The 20,149-nt window shown below is 45.8% G+C and overlaps 1 protein-coding gene across 10 annotated transcripts in view; it reads right to left on the bottom strand.

Annotated features, from left to right (window-relative positions):
• Positions 1-20,149, bottom strand: part of LOC118513550 (cGMP-dependent protein kinase, isozyme 2 forms cD4/T1/T3A/T3B) — a 109,295-nt gene that overhangs the window by 28,630 nt on the left and 60,516 nt on the right. For 7 of the 10 annotated variants that reach the window (XM_036059443.1, XM_036059442.1, XM_036059441.1 and 4 more), the window contains one exon: positions 17,605-17,771. In XM_036059443.1, the coding sequence (XP_035915336.1) occupies positions 17,605-17,771 (167 nt within the window). Of the gene's footprint in view, positions 1-5,624; positions 7,631-12,371; positions 12,739-17,604; positions 17,772-20,149 lie in introns of those variants that run through there. The other 3 variants (XM_036059440.1, XM_036059438.1, XM_036059439.1) reach the window with 3 other exon arrangements.

The raw sequence follows: 20,149 nt of genomic DNA, 5'->3' as shown, positions 1-20,149 counted from the left end.
CTAACGAATTTATACAACAACGTGTCCAGTTGCATTCCTTCGTCTAATATAATGTCACAGGCGGTGTTCCGTTTACGTGTGGCTATTTTCTAAACTTCAAAGCCGCAGACCTTGTCCATTGCATACGGTACGCATGGTAGCTCTTTCGCTGCCGGTGTCATAGTTTATGACACACTACTACCCAAGACGAAACGTCCGTCCTCCGACGATAATCAGAGCAGTGTGCGGAACGGAAGCACGGGGAAGGGAAGCGGCAACTCGTTTAATGACCACCACACGCTTATGCACATTCTGTGAAATATGCAACGAAAGACCGGTATGTGGAATGTGAGCCGTATAATCGTGTCCCTGAGAAAGACCGAGACCGAGATCGGTGGGACCTTTCACGGATCATATACTAGATGCAAATGAAGAAGAAGATACGTGGCCTGATAACATCTAGCTCTAATGATCAGCCTGGGTCGGGGGTTTGCTAGCGGAGATGCCCACCATCGTGGCTCAACCTTGATGCTTGCTGCTACCGGAATAGTCTGTCCGGTGAGCTCCAGTTCGATAGGGGCCCCACAACACGCTCCATCCCGCCAGTTTACCGCTAGTGATCTCGATTCCGAGCCCACTGGATGCTCTGGGCGGTGCGGTGTGACTGGTGTGACAATGTGCAGAGTTCCTCATGGCCTTAATTAAGATTGTCTAATGCGTTGCATTACGCGAAAGTGGCCGATTTGATCTTTCGTAAGAATTAATTGAGCGGTAAGAGGATTAAACGGTACGGCGATACGATCACGGTCTGTGTTTGATGTAATGTGTGTGTACTTTCTATTGTGGCGGATGATTTGTTTGCTGTTTTATTGTACCAGAATGGGATGTTTTTTTTATTTGATTTAAAATTTATTATGGAGTTAAAGAAGTAATTATGCAGAAATTCACTGATAACTTAGAAACGACATGAAATGCTTACTAAAAACGTGAAATTTATCGATTTCTTTAAATATGAACGGTATTTTGTTTTAATTATTCATATCGTGTTAGGTATCATTGGATTAGATAAGATCTGAAGCATAATTTATGGCACAGCCAAAACAGGATATGACTGGCAACCATTTAGCCATTCAGGTGTATTAAATGTTGAGATTTTGATAGCTTATCAAGCTAACTTCAAAATGAATCTATCTAGCTCTAAATCTGATTCGTATTTGATTATTATGATTCTTCACCTTTGGAGCTACCAAAGTACAATAATCACAAGGCGTTGAGAGAGTTTTCTGCGGAATATTTATCTTCCAAACAAAATTAATCATTTCTTTCGTTGCGAATAGTGGTTCGGGTGCAGGGTTTTTAAGTTCTTTAATATTATTAAGAATCATCAATTCTAAGGGACGTACCAGATGATATCACAATCATATTACGTTTATAGCAATACGACTTGGGAGATAATCGGAAGACAAATTATGCGATAATGTCGATCAGATGTTATTACAAGAAAATCACATTCTTCTTCTGTGAAAACTTCTGTGTGAATGCTTGCGTTTATCTGTATATTCTGTTTGCAGGCCTAATTTGATTTAAAAATAAAGAAATCTGAGCTCCGGGGCTCTGAAATCTGAACTCTTAACGGTTCTTATCTAAGGTGGTAGAGGCGACAGGACAGGACCGGGGTTCAAATCCAATCCGGACCGTTCTTCCGTAGTGAGGACCAACTATCCAACTACGTGGGATCTTTAAGTCTAGTACGCCAGAAATGGCAGACATGACGTTAGGCCAAAGCAGAAGAAGTAGAAGATGAACTCTTAACTTACAAGAAAAGAATTATATATATATAGTGGAGGTGTTTACCACAATGCTGACACATGCGAAAAACTATCCATTAGGGATAACATTTTCCTAGCGCGAAAGATTAATCTTCCAGTTGAAATGAAAAATGGCTGTCCGAATGACCATTTATCACCATCGTGAGTGGAAAAGATAGTATTCATAGCTACGATTGTACGCTGAAAGAATACACTCTAAAGATTAACTATGTACTCTGCACAGTCAGCGCAGCTCAAATGCAAACAGTGTCGGTTTTGCGTTGAATACCCATTCCGAAACGTATCGGGTTACCGGCCTTATACATTCCGAAAGTAAAAGGATGCTCGCAAACAAACATGCATACTGTGTGCCTTGGTGGGATAGCATTCGCGCCTGCCGCTAACACCGTAGCTCACGTTCCGCTACGAAATCAATAGACACGCGGCTTCTCGCGATCGCGATATAGTACGTGGTGCATCTTCAGGCGTTTGAGCCTTCGGGGCACTTTGTTTTAAAGGCGGGATTAATCTAAAGGCAGTGCGAAAAGAACGTGTGTGTGTGTTTGATGCCGTGTGGTGCACCGAAGTACACTTTCGCCACGCGTGAAGCACTACTGGCTATGGTGGCAGGCGGTGGTTTACGTAATCCTTTTCGGTTAGGTGATCCATGAATGCCTGATGCGCTGAGGGCCGGACGGCTCTCGCAGGGTGTATATGGTAGAGAGTGAAAGTGACTTCTGTACCGTGTTGGTTTTGCGTGCGGTTTCTGCCTTCGAGTGGCAGATATCGGAAAGATAAGACGCTGCATATACATATCTTTCCGTTCTCGTGATGGATGCAAACCGCAAACCGAAGACACGATCCGGAAAACGATCACATAATACATCGCTTCCATACAGTCTCACTTCACACTGCTAGTTTGTCCGCTTTTCTCGTGGACGCTCCATCTAAAGCCTGCCACAGTTCAATCAAGTTCAGAAATAGCCATACAAATTTGATTGAGAAATTAGGCTTGAGATTTTGCAAACCATGTTCATCAGCTACTGTGGGGAGTAAAGAATTGCTCGCAAGAAGAAAAAAAAACTCAACCGCAAAATTAAAACACAAATCAACGCAACGATGGAGTTGGTCTAGTTGGGGAGGCACAAACACGGACCAGAGACTTTCGTGGTGTGTCTCTAATTTGTTCCGGCGGTAGCAATAATTGCGCTTAAATAGCGTAAAATTGTTGTGAGAATACATTAAAACGGTCGTGGCCAACACGTTACTGTCACTGTGCTGGTTTTTCTATGTTGCATACTGGTGAAGTATCCAATAACCACAAAGTTTGGACAGAAAACCTTCAAAATTAAAGAGTCGTCAAATGAGGGCTTTTTATCCTACTATTGACATCAATTTGGGATCCTTATTGCCAAAAAATAGTCACAATTTCTAACGTCCCTTAATATAAGCGAACTGAAGCCGAATGAAGCAACCAAAGGGCGTTTTAAGCCCGCGTAGAAAGTTCACATAAGACAGTTGAAAAAGGGATGATAATTAACTAAGCATGGCATTATCAATTTTCATCAACACGCGAAAGCTACTCATGGCAAACCGAGCGACAATTCGAAAGTGCTTACTTCACACCGTACAGTATTTTAAAGTTAGTCTGTAGTTTATCCATTATCACCCTTAGATGAATGAGGATTTGCTTCCCTTCCTTCTGCCTTCCCGATGCTGATGCGCTATCACCACTTTCATAATATTTCGAGTTATGTCACGATGGAAACGAGTATATGTTAAAACGTCTCAGAACGGGCCTGCAAAACCCGCTCTCCATTGACATTCGTGCGCCGACCGGTGAAAAGATGATGATCATCACAGCGAGGTTAGTTTTCGCTAATTACGAAAGCTTCGCGCACGACGACGAGACGAGGATGCGCGTTCGATTAGATCTCGCGAGCGTAAGAGTGTGTAAGAGACGACACCCCAGACTGGACGCCGGCTGTCGGTAGTGAAAGGTTAAAAGGAAGAGACCACGTAGCCTTGACGGTCTGCGGCTCGTCTTAATCGTCTGTCCTTTGCAGCATAGTCGTGCTGGACGTTGCTTGTTTGGATTGAAGCCGTTGGTTGATGACACTTCCCCCTGTTAGAGGACGACGTCACGCCGATTATCAGAGGCGTCTTGGCGAAAGTTCACCGTGGAGTAGAAACCTCCTCACCATTTTGATGCGTGTTGCGTGCACACCCTGACCAGCCGCGTCACTACTATTTGCGCATACGATCATGTTAGGCGCATCAGAGACTGGGTGCTAAACAAGCTATCCCGGAGTGTGCATTGGCCACCAGAAGTGGAAGAAAGTGAAAGTGATGCTATGCGGGTCTGGTACGACTTTCTTTGCCTTTTTCGGGATTTTGGTTTTGGAAGATGTCAAGCGCGTGTGATGTTGCTGTCGAATGGTTGTTTTCGGTGCAGTGTTCACACCGATACATCTTCTCACCCGAACGACCCCCGGACGAGTTCTGCAGGTGCTGCACGACGTTATCGATCAGTTCCACATTTTCCACACACACGTTACCAAACCGTCACGCCGTTGCGCACGGGGAGATCAAATCTATTTGCAACATTCGAAACGGTTAATCGCATAAATGGTCATGTAAATGGTGTTCCGGTGCGGGAACGTGTCCAAACGGAAGCAAGTGAAACCCTACAACATGTGGCCCGGGGTTCGAAGCTGGACGATTCTTTTCACGACTTGTCCATGGATGGCTTCTGCACCATGGACAGCATCCACGAGAGGTAGGATACGAAGATCGTGAAGATCGTTTTTTTTCTCGCCTTACATAAAGCGCCATTTGCAACGGATTTGGGCAGCTTCATGGCGGGAAGAAATTGCTCTTAATAGACGCTAATGGTCCTTCCTCAAATATGATTTTGAGTGGTATTTAATAGCGTTTTTGCATCCACTATAGCTCTTCACTCAACAAACGTACTGGTGGCGAGATCACAAGTGACACAAAGTAACGACTTGAAGCCCGGTAGGTTTCATATTTTTAAATGCTTGATGCTTTCATAATCTCGTGCCTATATACAACGGAGGACATCTTCCCAACGAAGGGGACGGAAACCGTTTCCCTCGCCGCAAGTCCTTTGTGTTAAGTAAATTCTAATGTTTCCCTTAACTTCCTTTCTGTCCGTGGAGTGTGTGCATCAAGATAAACATCAACCTACGACGCTGGGAACGAAAACCGGACCTTTCGCAACGGGCAAGTGTTTACATTGCTGACTAATGGCCACCTAGCTCGTCTTTCTATACCCGAACAAACCCGCCTGCCTCACAAACACCCGGCAGCGCATTACTACAGCTCTTGGTTGCGAGCCCTGTTTTCTTGATCGTCCTCAACAAACGATGATGCTTCGCTGGGTGAAGAAGCGATGAAAAAAGCGAACGCGTCGTCATTTATTGTTATCGGCACTACCTCTCCAAAGGCGCATGCCATTATGAGTCGTCGATGGCTGAGTGCAGCTTTTTTGCATCTGAAAGCCATCTCGCAACGATCTTGGCAGGCAGAAAACTGCACACTTGCACAGCAGGATGCCCTTCGGTGCATCCGGGCTGGCCTGGCTAACCGGGTGCAGCTAATGATTATGATCGTGACGAAGGCGAAGTACGTCGTGATGCTGCGATGATGATGGAGAGGAAAGTTTTGTGTAAAAAAATGACATTTGATAGAGTGATCTAGCGATAGGCACTAAATTGTACGTAATTTAGCTCGATCTGGTTTTTTACTGTCAGAAATACATCTTCCGAGGAAAAGGAAAACACACATCAACAAGACGTGACATTTGCGACTCACCGTCAGGATTGGCGTAGATCTCCTCCACGTTGCCGTAGATGGGTTCGTTGGCGATCAAATTACCCGTGCGTCGCTTCCGTGCGTACGTATGCACCGGAACCAGCGACGGAAACTTGCCACCGGCTGGACCGTGTCGTGAGGCAATAATGTACGTATCATCACAATCGTCACTAAACTGCGGACGGCGCTGCTGATGCACGTTGGCAGAGCCGGTACTGTTGCTGCCGGTGCTGCTATTGCTAGTGCTTCTGCTACCACTGCTTGTTCCGCCGCCGCCAAACAGTTTCTTGAACGATGACGACTTAGAGGACGCCGGTGGCGAGGAAGAAGCTGAGGACGTTGAGGCGGAGGACATCGAAGAGAGTGGTGAGTCCTGATAACCGGTGGCACTATCGTACTCGGACGTATCACCACCTTCCCGCACTCCACCACCTCCCGCTCCGAAGTGAGACTTGAGCAATGTGCGCGGGAACTTTGTGCCAGCCGAAATCGTATTGTACAGCATCTTACCAAACCCAACCTTCTTGCCGGCTCGTTTAGGTTTCTCCGGTTCTAACCGTGGCAACAGATCCGCTGGAATATCTTCCAATATTGGGCGACCCTTGATGGTTCGGTTGCGTGAGAGTGTAGCCGTCGCCCGCGGTATACTTGCCAACGAGCCATTCCGACTGCCCTCGCGGTAGATCTGCGTACAGAGATCGTTATCCGATCGGTAGGACGTCATACGATCACCGATCGACAGATTGCTCTCGCTATCATCGCTACCACGGCGATAGTCGGCCGGGCTGGATTTATCACGATACCGGGCACCGCCGGTACCATTATCACAGATCGCGCTAGATCTCAGCTTGCTTTCGAGACCGGCCATCGGGTCCGGATAGTGACTGACTGGACGGTGCAGATGATCCGAGTACTCGTCCATCGGTTTCTGTTGCCTAACGCGTTCCCTTCTCGATTGCTGCTCCGGTGGAGGATGGTACTGATGTTGCTGTTGGTGCAGAAACAGTTCCCGTCGATCGAGTGTTCTCTGCTGAGCGGAAGGTGTTTGTGCCGCTACCGTGTTCGAACGCTTCAAGGTTGAATTGCGCGCTGGAACAGCCGGAACACGGTCTTCCGCCGAGTGCAGGTTCGCGTAGTGCCCCGCATCGAACTCGGCCATACTGGAACCTCGCAGGGCCGGTCGAGGATTGTGAGTGTTTTCAAACATCCGCCCCCGGACGGTATGATATTTGGTGGCGCTTGGATCATCGGTGGAATCTTTCGGGTCTTTCAGCTCGTCCCACTCTGGATACTGTCGCTGACGGGCTCGCCTAATCGTAGCTGGCCGATATCCGTTCAGTGCCTTCAGGACGCCATTACCCTCCTGAAACGTATCACGCTCCTCCTCATCGGGGAGACCTTCGTCGTCCTCAGAAGAACCGGTTACGGTCGACGTTCGATAGGGCTCCAGATTGATGGGTCTGACCGTTGGAAGTCCTACCGTTTCGTACGGGTTTGTCTCATGATGGCTCTCGATCAGCGAGTTCATACTCGACTGTACCTTGTTCCAGTTCGCTTCATACAGGGCACCCATTGCACTACGCTGTTCGAGCGAAAGACTCGCATCAATCGCACGTCCTGGATGATGTATGATCCTCATTTCGATCACTATTGTACGGACGCGAAATCTTAGACGGACGGAATATTCTTTAATTCCCTTTCAGTGACAGGAGCACTTAAAACGATCTTCACTACGCAGCACGTTTCATGTTTTATGATTAAACAGACACTTCAGTATTCCGACACTTTTCAACTTTCGTGCACTATTTCAATATAATTTTCCGCACCAAACTACGCACACTAGCATCTGCCGGGTTGGGACGCGATTAGACTTCAGCACTCCATCAGGTAATTCGTTCACTGGTCGCCACATGCGATATGATTATATTATTTGTTACGCTTCAGCTGCGACTGCCACACCGCACAAAGAAACACAAACAACGAGAAAAATAAACACAGCTGCCTGCACCGTATTCGATGGATCAACGCGTGGAGCTCGGAGTACGATCTTCAAAGCACTGAGCGCATCTGTGCGCATACCAACCCGCCATAAGGGTGCCTTTGTGTAGTGTCGATTTTGTGGCAAACCCCATTGCGATCATCGTTCCATAACACTCAATGGATTTCAGCTGATTACGGACTTTCCGTGCGATGAGCGTACGAACCCATGGAGTGGGTCACGTTACACTTTGCAAATGTAACCCACTGATAACGCGTTTGGACGATGCCAAACAGCATCTTGAGCTACCGCCACATTCAACCAACCACCCTTTGAATTCAAGTGCACAGAAAATACCCCCCCAGGCGGGGTTGGACGATCAGACTTTTGTCTTTGGAGCGTCATTCTCAGATTATACTTCCCCGCACAATCGTGAGTGGCTTCGCGTTTCGATTGAAGATTTTGTGTTAGAAATGTCAACATGCCGTTGCGCTTCCACCGTGAACGAGGGGCCATGGTGGAGTAGGCTAAACGTGAGGCAATGTGTTGAAATATCTCAACGAACATGCAACCTTGACAAGCCGGCTGGAGAAGGCTGTCGCAAAAAGAAAACGATTTGTTTTTCGGGTGTGGAGACAACATTCGCTGTGGAATGTCTGATTCGTTCTGGTAAAGGTGTGCAAGCATATTATTTATGCAAACCAGTGGCTGGAGTGGCTCAAAGGTCTAGCAGCTTTCGTAGAACGTACAAGGTACAAGGTTTTAAAATTTCCAATATAAAACAACTATCTAAATATATGAGGCATTACTAATCGAAATCACACACAGCCCTTTCCCTGTTAGAACGTTTACCTTTCTGGTTCGCTACACCGGTTAAGTGCATCGATTTTTAACACCATAAATTGGGCTGGACACAGTGTTCTTGCCAAACGCGGTGTTCGCCATCGTCGCGTGGACCACAAAATCGTCATTTTCCGGTCCCTGCAAGCGGTGACTGGAAGGAGTGACGCATGATCCTTGAACCGGTTCGTTCGTCTTGCTCGCCAAGCACGACTGTCGATTGCATCCTGGATCGCGCACGCCTGCTCTCTTTGTACGGCTTCAGCCGTCGATCGCTTCGGCTGAACGAGTTTTCAAGGTCCTCGAGGCGGTCCCATACGGTGAGCGTATGAACGTGTATGAGGCAAGCGGCAAGTTGCGCGAACTCAAAATTGCCAACCGAAAAAATGCCACCGCGTCAGCCCAACCAAACACAGCTCAACCAATATAATCCAGTTTCCGCCGTGAGCGATGAGCTGTTTTTTTTTTCAGCTGGGCCTTTTATTGTCATTACGTTTTCATTTCGTATAAATTTATTTATTTATGCAGTTTTTTTGGAATCAATACTAGTGCTTTAGTTGGCTCAAAACGAATTCATGAAAAGGGAACAGGAAGCACTGGAGAATAGGATTATAAATGAAGAGCTGCTGTATAGCAATCCCATCAGTCGAATCGCAAATCCATAAGCAAATTAATTACACAAGCCCAAATTTGCGAAGATTTGATTTTTTTTTATAGCGATTCCAATTCCACGCAAGTGCGCAAAATAGGTTACTGGAGCATCGAGTCATCAAACCAAACAATGCGTACCCGTACGAACCGTGGCCAAAAATTCGACAAACGCATAAAGCAAAAGGTTAAATAGCAACGCTAAAACCGCTGGGCCGCAATTTATCGATTTTGCGCCTGTCTGTTTTGCATTTCTTTTGCCAATGGTGCGTACCGAACCGGGTAAGTGAAATTCGATTCCATTCGTGAGTATAGCGCTGACCAAGACTAATTCCAACAGTCCAACGATCAACAAACCGGAGTGCGACGTGCAGACAAAACTGTTTAGGGGTGGATTTGTTTTCCATACGGAAAAAGAGATCATCCTCTGCAAGGGTAATTAGATACGTTATCAGTTCTACTCTGCATACCGCAAACGTTCGTCTCAAACTAGGACACCCATTATACGGCAGTTAGCTTAATCAAATCAATCGTAAATTAGACAACCGTCTCATCCCCTGCACAGGTGTGCGCGAAAGATTCATCTAGCGCATCCTTCAATTAAAGGCGAATTAATTTAAAGCCCTTCGTGTCCAATTACTCATAAGCCTACATGTACACGATGGTCCATGATACGCTTGTAAGAATTCGAAGCCCTTCAACGGCTTCAAAAACACATTCCAGCACGCTCAAAAAAAGGTGCTTACCGCTAAACGGGGTAAAGCCAACTCGCCCAGTCACGCGAAGTTCGTGATGTATCGGAAAGTGGCATCGTCAAACATCCTCGCAAGCTCGGTTGGCATATGGATCGGCATTTTGATTTTCCTTGTCGCTAGCTCTGCCCTGAAATCGATCATCGAATGAGGCATGAGGAGGCGCTGTTTCGTTTCAGACACGAGAGACCAATTTCGCGTAAAGAATTTCGCGAGACTTAAGGGCATTGTAGGTTTTGGTGCGATTTTTGCGAGAGGTTTGTGGCCTCCATAGCAATACTGCATGCTGCTAGAAGTAGCATTTGGAGGCCCTCGAAAATAATACTCGCTCGGAAATCGAGGGAAATTCGGTCAAAGCACCGGTGCTCCCAGCTGATTGAAGTGGAAGGTCTTCAGAATATCTTCATCTTTTTCCACAACAAAGACCCAATAAGGAAGTGATAGGCATTGGGGAGCGCTTGTTCGTCCGATCGGCTCAAACGCACACGCTCGTTAGGGTGATCGATCACTCGGGACCGATTACCAAATGGGGTTTCAATTTCGAACGATGATGTCTCAATTTGGGGCTGTTTATAGGGTGATTCGAGCGGGCCAGAGCGTTAATTGTGTCGGCGTTATGGTTGACCACCGCATCGATTTCCATCCCTTCCTCACTATCACCTGACGCAAAGCTTAAGCCGATCTCTGCTTCAAATTCGATTGAAAGCGTCACTGTTCGCGTTAGATAGGCGGCTTGAAAACTAGTTAGCTACTTTGCGCACGCTCCGGTCGGTGAGCTCTTGAAATGCTTTCAAGCTATACGCTTCACAGTGTAAGTTCACTTCACGTTTGCATATATCTTGCAATCTGTACACACAACAAACCAGTCCCTCGAACGTGCCTTTCCATTCTTTGAAGGCGACGTCAAAAAAAAACGAAACAATCACACAAAATGATCTTTTAAGGACACGCTGCAAAGCGCACGGTTAATTATTCACAACGCATAGGGTGGTCATGGCCGCATGGGGTGGTACGGTGGGCCAACACCCTACCCTAGAACAAACTCTCCCAACCACGTAAATTACTGCAGACCGAGTGCAGAACGTACTGTTGCTTGACCATGACGTTGGTGCACCACAACTACACACAATGGAGCCCTACCGAAAGCTCAGGCAGCTACAAGCGCCTACCGTATGCGCGACATATCCGATTTTGTCGATCGGCGTTGGTACTCAGTCCAAAACACACACAGCAAACCATGCCCAGGCTCACAGAAAAGGGAAACATAAAATCTCGTTACCTTCGATCGTTTCGGAGTGAACGGACAGAAGAAAATTGGAACAGCCCGGTTTTAAACAGCAGCAGCACAACATCGAAAGCGAAAAAAAGGTCTCATGCAGGGAGCTGTGCATATGCGGCCGCTATTCAGATGGCCTTACGAAAAGGAGTTGTCACCCAAAGAGCAAGGCTTGCGGCAAGACACACCGTGATTGCTCATTTCACAAGGTGACATAAGCTTGGGCAAAGACCAATTGTGCCTGTTGCTTACTCAGCCGACACCCGGACACTCTTCCTCGGGGCGGGTGGTTGGTGAAAGAGTTGAGAATGATGGAATGCTTGGGTCCGCCAACGTCCTTACCGCAGTCGGACAGATGACTCAGGGGAAGTCCGGAGGAATGGTAGTAGTCGTATGGTAAAATTGACTACCACCCACCCATTTGCGAACCGGTTTTTTGCAGACCCCTTCTGCACGACATTATGGGTAGACTTCCTTGTCCGAAGCGTACCGTTCCAGGCACCGATCGTATATGGGCGAAGAAATTCATCTCACCGGCGATCTCACTGACGACTGTTTTATGTCGGTCGCTAAACTCGACCCGGCACACAGTTGAGGTGATTGGCGGTAAATAGAGAAGTTGTTCTACACCCTGCGGGGCGAGTGAAAACACTTAACCGGCTGGCACCGAGAGCCTTGACTGCAAGACCTCAATCAAGCAGTTGCAGAACGTTCGGTGCAGCGGTGCAGAGACTGCGAATGGGGAAGTCTTCTTGCAAGATTTTTTTTCCCCCGAGACTACGTCTACGGTGTCCTTCACTGTCACTTTCCTTCAGACTTTCAATGCGCACAGGCGTACACTTTCACGTTCGAAAGTATCGATTTCGGACTCTGAAGATCGTACTCCACACGTTTATGTCTGATGTAATGATGAGCTTGAGCGTTGGATGTTTCAGGAGGAGCAACAGCGACTTGAACGCTAGCCACAAAGCATGGAAAACACCACACGGTACACAAGCGATCACTCTTTCCTGCTTACAAACGCAACACAAGCTGGACAAACAAGACTCAGCAAGGTCTGGGGCGAGACTTGGAAGGGAGCTCAGAACGGGTTTTTTGTATATCTCGGGGATTCGCCCTCACTTTCAAGCCGATTGCTCTAAGACATTTAGCAGCTCGCCATGCTGTTGCTGCCTTTGCAGGCGTATACAATGTTGTTGCAAATGCAGAAACTACACCACAATTCACTCACACTGCACGTTACACACACCTACCGAAGGGTACACAAACAATCGCCACGGACCGCAAGAACGCACAAAAGGGGAGGGAAAAACAACAAGCTCGGCTACACAGCAAAATAAAAACCGCACTACCAAAAGCGCACGTGTGCGTGTGATCGTGGCTGCGATTGATCGAAAAACGTTTGCATCCGATCCGCGTGCCACACGGTACGATCCCGCTCTGCCTTCTTTTTCTTAGCCAACTTTTGTTCCCTGCACGCACGCACACGGCTGTTGGCGGGTGATAAAGCGACGTACAACAGAAGAAAGAGATGGAAAAAATAAACAAAACTAAGGCAGGAACGCACGCGAAACCGAACCTCGGCGTAGCCCGCGTGTTGCTTTGCCGTCGGAACGCGAAACGTGACTGAGCCGAACAGTCGTGTCCGGAGCGCACGAAAGCTGCGAGAGTGTTGTGCCACCCCGCGTGGGAAGGGATGGCTTTTTCTCTTTACGTTTTGCGTGCGTGCACCACACGATCGGTGGGTACGATCTCTGTCAAACGCTAGCCACCAGCAGAGAGGGATGTTGAGCTTTGGCGTGGTTTGTGCGTGGCGCTTGAATCAGCTGGTACTGGCGATGGATAGCAAGTATAAACACTCGTGCGCAAAGGCATTAGGTTATGCTCTACGAACTCTCTGTCTCTTGCACCTTAATGATTTGCTGTATACTGAGAGAGAGTGTGTTGTAAACATAGCCGGAATGTTTCGAGACGACAATCGTCCGGTGTGGCTGAGAGCGAATGGATTGTTGCGATAAGAGAGCGATTCATGCTACTACCAATTCTAGTGTTTAAATTTGCAATTTCGATTTTAATTTTTGAATTTAGTGTGCTGAATTTACCACAAATTTTAAAATGGCGCTTAGAACCTTGTAGAGTTTACGTAGCAATATTCAAACTATGTCAGGACTTTGTTCAAGCTTGAGTGAAACTTGGTAGGTAACAGTGGAATCTTTTTGTAAAATATTTTCAGAAATTGACTGAAAATTGTGGTGGTCCGGGGGCCTCCCCGTACGCAGGGGGCTAACTAGTTTCCAACGGGTAAAATCAAGTCACAGAAAACCAGAAATGGCAGGCCGAGACCTTTCGAGGTTGTAGTGCCAAGAAAGAGAAGGACTGAAGATTGTCAAATCTTTCATTGAAAAAGAAATTAAATCTTGCCTGAACAGATTTACAGAACAGATTCTAATTCTATCTTAAAAATATTCCACTTAATCTTGAACAAAGTCCAGAAACAGACAGAACAAACTAACAAACTGGCAAGGGTCATTCGAAAAATCCTGCATCAAAATGTAACTTCCAGAAATATTTGAAGTTCTGTACCTACTAAGCCAATTGTTTTGCTTATAAGTTTAAGCGAATACTTATAAGAGAATTGTTTAGATACTTCGTAGTGTAATGAAAATGGAAGAAATAAATTCAACTTTATTGTAATGATTGTATAGAAAGATATTTTCCATATAAGTAAATCAAAGTAAGAAAGTAGAAAAGATAAGTATATTAAAATTAAATATAAGAAAGACACAACAAGCCCATTAAAGAACATTAAATTGAACCAAGACAAAACATCAGCTTAATAACATGATAAACAATCTCTTCCTACACAGAGCAAATGCTTGAACTACTAAATTACTTTAACGCAATCGATGAAGCAAGCTCTTACAATACCATCATAAATCTTGGATTTTAATTATATTTTGTTCATAAAATTTACTCGCCCAATATTTAGCAGTGAGCGATGTTGAATTTGAATTCCGTTGTAGACTCCCACCCAAGAATGGCCCTAATCTCGATGCCCTAATTTAATAAAACAATTAGCACGGAAAAACAACATTCAATTAAAATGTTAGAGGGCACGGGTGAAACATTAAGCCGGTTCATAAAACGATCATCTACCTTCTCTAACGGCCCTAAACCGACTATCCGCACATTGTTGATTTTGTGCGCCGCAATCTCGTGAGAACAGATCTACGCCGATTGCCGAATCGGACGTTTGATTGCACCCAACAATAGGAATCGAATCGGATGAGTTACTTCTTCATCTGCGAATCTCCGGCCCCAACAACGTCTTCCCATCCGTAACCCTGGCATTTGCTGCAACATCACTCGCCCTCGGATGACCTAAGGGGCGTGAGTGGATAGACGTCACTCGAATGTTGCTGCTAGGTCGGCGACAGACCGCGTAAACCCTGCCCCCTCAATGCCACCGGGGTGGGTATTGTTCTGTAGTCAGCTACAGGTCGCGAGAGACCCGCGGGCAGAACAAGATGATGAGTTTAAGATCGATGCTGTCTGGCGGTGTCATAAAGTGTGCGATCGAGCTTTACAAACACATCCATCCACATATACAAACACGAAGTAGGTGTGCGACAAGAAGCGAACGAGTCCAATTGTTGGTTGGAGTCGGACGCGATGGCTCCAAAACGGTACGGTTCAAACGCATTCCAATCTCGACGTGAAGTTAAAATCTGGAGTTGCATCTGATACGATGTGTTTGATGCCGGAGGGCTTTAAACAGCCGTCGTCCTTCGGAGGGGACCATAACAATGCTACCAACGTCAGCATGTATGGGTGGAGTTAAGATACTTACAGTGTTCTGCAAACACAACATGCGATCAAGCTATCCGTACACCCCAGCCATAATTCAGTTCTGAGGTGCGAAAGGCATGCCTAGTAAATGAAGACTAGCACCGTCATCACTGTCTACTATGGCCTTGGTAGAGCTGTAAACAAATTCAACGCCACTCGAAAACGGAGCTCCACAGTTAACGAGCGAGTTATTGGTGGCATAGACCGCAAAGATCGAACTGCAGGCGGTCAGATTTAGAGCGTCCAACTTTCAAGGACTTTTTACAAAATAGTATCACTTGGGACCACATAATTGTTTGGTCATAAAAGTAACACGTTTTTTAATTAGATTTTCAAAATTCACCTGGAAGAAGAGGCTTCAACTGTTAGGAGCCAGCGCAGAAGGGAACCGATACTTGGGCATTAACATTTATAACAAAGTGAATGTCCAAGAACAATCGCTCTGATGTTGGGCTTGTTTAATGGCACGGAAAAATGAATAAGGCAGGAAGTAGCCTGAAGGCAACACTTTACTTATTGACGTCCCAAAATAGGGCTGAGTGGGTGTTCTTCTAAGGTTCGAACTGAAAACTCCGTCCGTATAAAAACCCTTTCCAAAGGTCGTGCGACAGGAAGATGTTCCCCATTGGTCGCAACATGTGCTAAATGGACCGGTTTACGATTCATTTTTCCACCTTAAGAATGGTACAGAAAATCCAGCACACAAACGAACGGTGCACATATGTTAACTGTGCCCAAAAGGCACGCACAGAACAGGGAAAGCCATTTGAAGAAGCGGAAGTACCGACACCTGACAATGCTCACGGTCATTTGCATCGCGACGACGAAATCGTTAGTGGAGCGTTAAATTATGTTGCACACCGAAACGGCACCGCATGGGACGTTTTGTTTCACCGATCGCCGTTTCGCAGAGCCGCACGGTTCCGCACGCACCAGCCGAGCATTGGGACGGTGATTAATTTGTTTGCGATGGGGTTTGCGAACGTAGGTCGTTATTTTTCATCCGATTCTGTACCATGTTTCGCATACTTTACTACCATGTTACCACCACGCCTCATCCTCTAATGTAAATGCAGGTTTTTTTTGTTTCTTTCGCACAAGGGACGTTCGGTTGTTGGACCTTCTGCTAATCAGGTTCGGCTTGTGCAAATTAAGATATTCCTACCTGGTAGGGTTGTCTAGCCGCTGTATGTTTTTTCCCCTTGTAAATGGCTTCATCAATTAAGAAAATGTTGTTGAAAATACAAATTAACTTACTGGCTGCGGAAAATATGTAACATTTCGTACATCGGCCATAAATTACACAACAAACATCTATAAACAAACAGTGATCTGTTGTGTGGTTATTATCTGGCAAATGGAACGATCCATCCTACCCCACAATCGCTAAAAGAGATTGAACGCTGATGAAAGGCAAAAACCCACCCAAGAGTGGCATGAATGCTTCAATTGATCAACATATTTCTCAACTGTCTGCCCCCTTTAAACTTTCTTTGGCGAATGGCAAACATTCCTTGCCAATTACTTTCTTCTTGAAAAGGAGCAAAGATGCTTTCCGCTTGACGCGGCTGCTGGTTAGATAATTCATCGATTGTCATTCGATCTGAAAGCGAAAGCAATTGCCGGCCGGCTGGCCGAAGTCGTCATCGTCAACAGGGAACCATTCGTCTTTGGCGCGCTGCGGTCGGGTAATATTTTAAGCACGATGCGAAAATCTTCCCTCGCACAAGTCTGTCCGGGGCTGTCTCGCGGCTCGAAACGAACTGCGCGGTAAGATCATCGATCAAGCTCCGTACTACGACGCATCCGGAGACGATAGTAGAAAGTGAAAATGATGGAAAAATCTGTCCAACAGCGCTGGCAGCGCTTATTTTATGTGAGGTGAGCCCTTACGATACAGGGATTGCAGAGAATCGGCCCAAGCACGATTACTTGGCACCCGATTGTAACCGGGCAGGGACAATGCAATGTAAGACCTCTTCACTTATGTAGACATGAACGGATGTTGCACAAAATGCATCACTCATTTCCAGCGACTCGTGACGACAGCGTCCCAGCCATTTATCTTTTTTTACAATGTGCCGCGCTAAATCTATTTGATTTCGACTGGCTCTACTTGGTAAAGACGTGGTGCGAAAAAATTAAATATATCACAAAATCCGTTGCTGATATTTCTGTAACTCTAAATAATGTTTTAAAACTTTAAAATAGTTTAAGAACTGATGCAAACATCAGAAAACTACCTCCAAAACCCCTGACTTGATGCAAGTACACCATCACAACTAAAGTCGACAAAGTCGACATCCGATTCCACTCCATGTTCGACATACGCCTAAAGGTATGCAATGTGCACAACACAATGCAAGCCCGCACGGTGGACTCTTCGCATGATTATAGTTTTTGAATTTGGTCCACGATTTTCCAACGGTCGTGTACATTTGTGAAATGTATTTAAACATTTTGTATGTAATAAATAACCTATCAAGAAAGTGTCAAATAATTTAAAATACCGTCGAAATATCAATTTAATGGTACTCAGAATTTTTTGTTTTTTTTTTGTAGAATTTCTTAGGACACTCCATCATTCGTTTAACTATAATAGAGTATCCTTTCTTTGAATTTAGTAAACCCACTTACCTTCCATCACATAAACAATACTGCCCACATCGCCTTCCTTAATGATGAGACTACCGGCAGCGTACTGTACCGGATACATACAATCAACAATTTCGCGTATCTGTGTTATTTCCAGGTTCTTCATGAAATCATTGTCCAGGATGGCAGATTTGATTATTTCACGGGATCTAAAAAGGAAAAGCAAAGCACACACATAAAAGCTCATTAATCACAACAGTTAATTACAAGCAGCCGCTGGGAAACACGGTTGAACGCTCCCGAATTATGCTCCTTTATTTGCTACGCTCGCGAAAGCGTCAGGATGATCGATTGATGATCGAATCGAAGTACGACAGAAATGAACGTAATTGTGTTTCACGTGTGTTTCATCTGTAAAAGGTCGACCGGACAATTAGCGTCCCAGAGAGTGCAAGTGTCCATTTGGGCGATTGCGATAATCAATCAAGTGCACGTTCGACTTTTTGCAAGTGCAAAATCATACAGAAATACGGAAAGGCTTGTGCTATCTCGTAGCAATTAATTTACCGATGTAGATAAATAAGACGTTGCATGTTTTTTGTTTTTCTTTTGCTGATTTCATATAGCTTCATGATAAAGTTCTTTAACAATTAAAATTAACCTGCGTTGAGTTGGTTTAACAACTCGTAAACTTCATTTACGTCAAGCGAGGTTCAGTAAAATAGGAATGTAAATTGTGTGTAATGCATTCGCAATACGTCGAGTACGACCGCCCGCCACGATAGAACCATTTCATCCCACACGTTCAAAAGGTAATGAAAACTGTCACCCGGGCTTGGTACCTGCACCGGACAATAAATCCATCCAATGGCCCACCCTTTTCGTTAGCTACCGGGGAGAAACGAGTACAATGTTTCACGGTGTCGGCTGCAGTGACACACACTCGGGAGTTGAAGTTATTAATTTTTACGATTATTGTCGAAAGTAGCGAACGCATAAAACATTTAGCGAAAGATCGCAACAGCAATAAAAGAAGTGTACAGGGAACGGGCAAACGCTGTGGTTTTTCTCCGTAGGTTAATGAGATGATCGGAACATGCCGCCCAGCTAGAGTAGCCGATGTGTACGCGGTCCAACCATCGGCTTAAGCGATGGTGGTTAATGAAATTGTCATAGTTGTTTAATGGTGACAAGCGATGACTGTTGAAGTCTGGGTGAGGGCATAAAATTTAAGACTGAACCGGAGCAAACATATTAGCTGCTGAACAGCGATGGTTGACGGAACCAAGTGGGTTGATGGTTTGATCACGGGCTCTTGGCACACTACACGTGGGTTTGAGGTTATGATACCTTCTATCGGATACTGAAAGGGAGTTGTACGCTTGCCCCTCCCCCCAACCCTCTTTATAGCTAGTTGAGGATACTAGATCGACGTCGTGTAAAGTTTGTTAGCTGCATCGTGTATGTCATTTTGCACATGGGCGTCCGCCGTTCCCATGGAGTGCAAATGTCAGCCATGGATTTCTGGGCGGAATAACATATTCGCCACACGGTTTCGCGTAGGACGCACAGACCTCCTAGACGGTGAACAGACTAACTGGGTATGGCACGTGCTGAAAGGAATCGTTCTACACAATACCAGTAACACCCCTAAAACATACACCTTTTCACCGGAGCCCTGCTGCAGGCCTTGGGCAGTCTTCTGTCTGGGAATTTTCTCTTCCTCTCGGTAAAATAAAAAGCCCTCGAGCTGGTGGTGTGTCTGCCAACATTCGCCTGGCGCGCTGTTTTTGGGAGTGTGGCCTCCGCATCGAATTGTGTGCGCTGCTTGCTGCATGAATTATGACGACCTTTGCAGGCACCCGCCAGTGACGTGAGTACAATTATTAATGAGGTAATTAGTAGCTGATTACTCACGCCATTCAAGGCGATCGGTTGATGGTTTAGGGCGTTTGGATTTATGCCGTTTTCTTTAACGCTCCATTTTTGGGAGCAACTTGAACGAATAATGTTATTTACGATATAACACTTGGCAGGAAGATGCGCCTGGTTTATGTCGCCGTAAGTAACGATTAACCTTCTTGAGGTGATGTAAAAAGAGGTTTCTCTTCATAGAATTGAAAGTATAATAAATCCAGTTGGGCATCTAACATTATGCAAGGCTTCTTGCAAGGATCGTGGACAGCAATCACTTATCATTGCTTTCAACATACAACACCTAAATGATGTCTTCTACAGGATACCATCTTAATCAATAACTACGACAAATTAAAGCCCAGATTGTAATCGTTTATTGCCTCGCGCGGATCTGTGATCTTCTCTCAATCTCAACGATCACAAAAAACTCTGCTGTACAGCACAATCCGCTTCGATGCCAATCGCTAAGCCGATACCGCATAGCGAGATTTAATTAATTTAGATTGAATTAAATCGTTCATCTATGTTAGCACTGCGCTCACTACAATTCCACCGCAATGAAACGGTGGTTTTGCAGTCACGTTGGCATTACCTGCGTACATCGACCCAAGGTGCGTAGCGTTACCCTTCCGTTCTTGATGGCTCCCTCTCGTATCCCTTCTGCCAAGTC

Source organism: Anopheles stephensi, chromosome 3 (assembly GCF_013141755.1).
Source record: "Anopheles stephensi strain Indian chromosome 3, UCI_ANSTEP_V1.0, whole genome shotgun sequence".
NCBI classification, from domain to species: Eukaryota; Metazoa; Arthropoda; class Insecta; order Diptera; family Culicidae; genus Anopheles; species Anopheles stephensi.
This window is presented reverse-complemented; position numbering and strand designations above follow the sequence as displayed.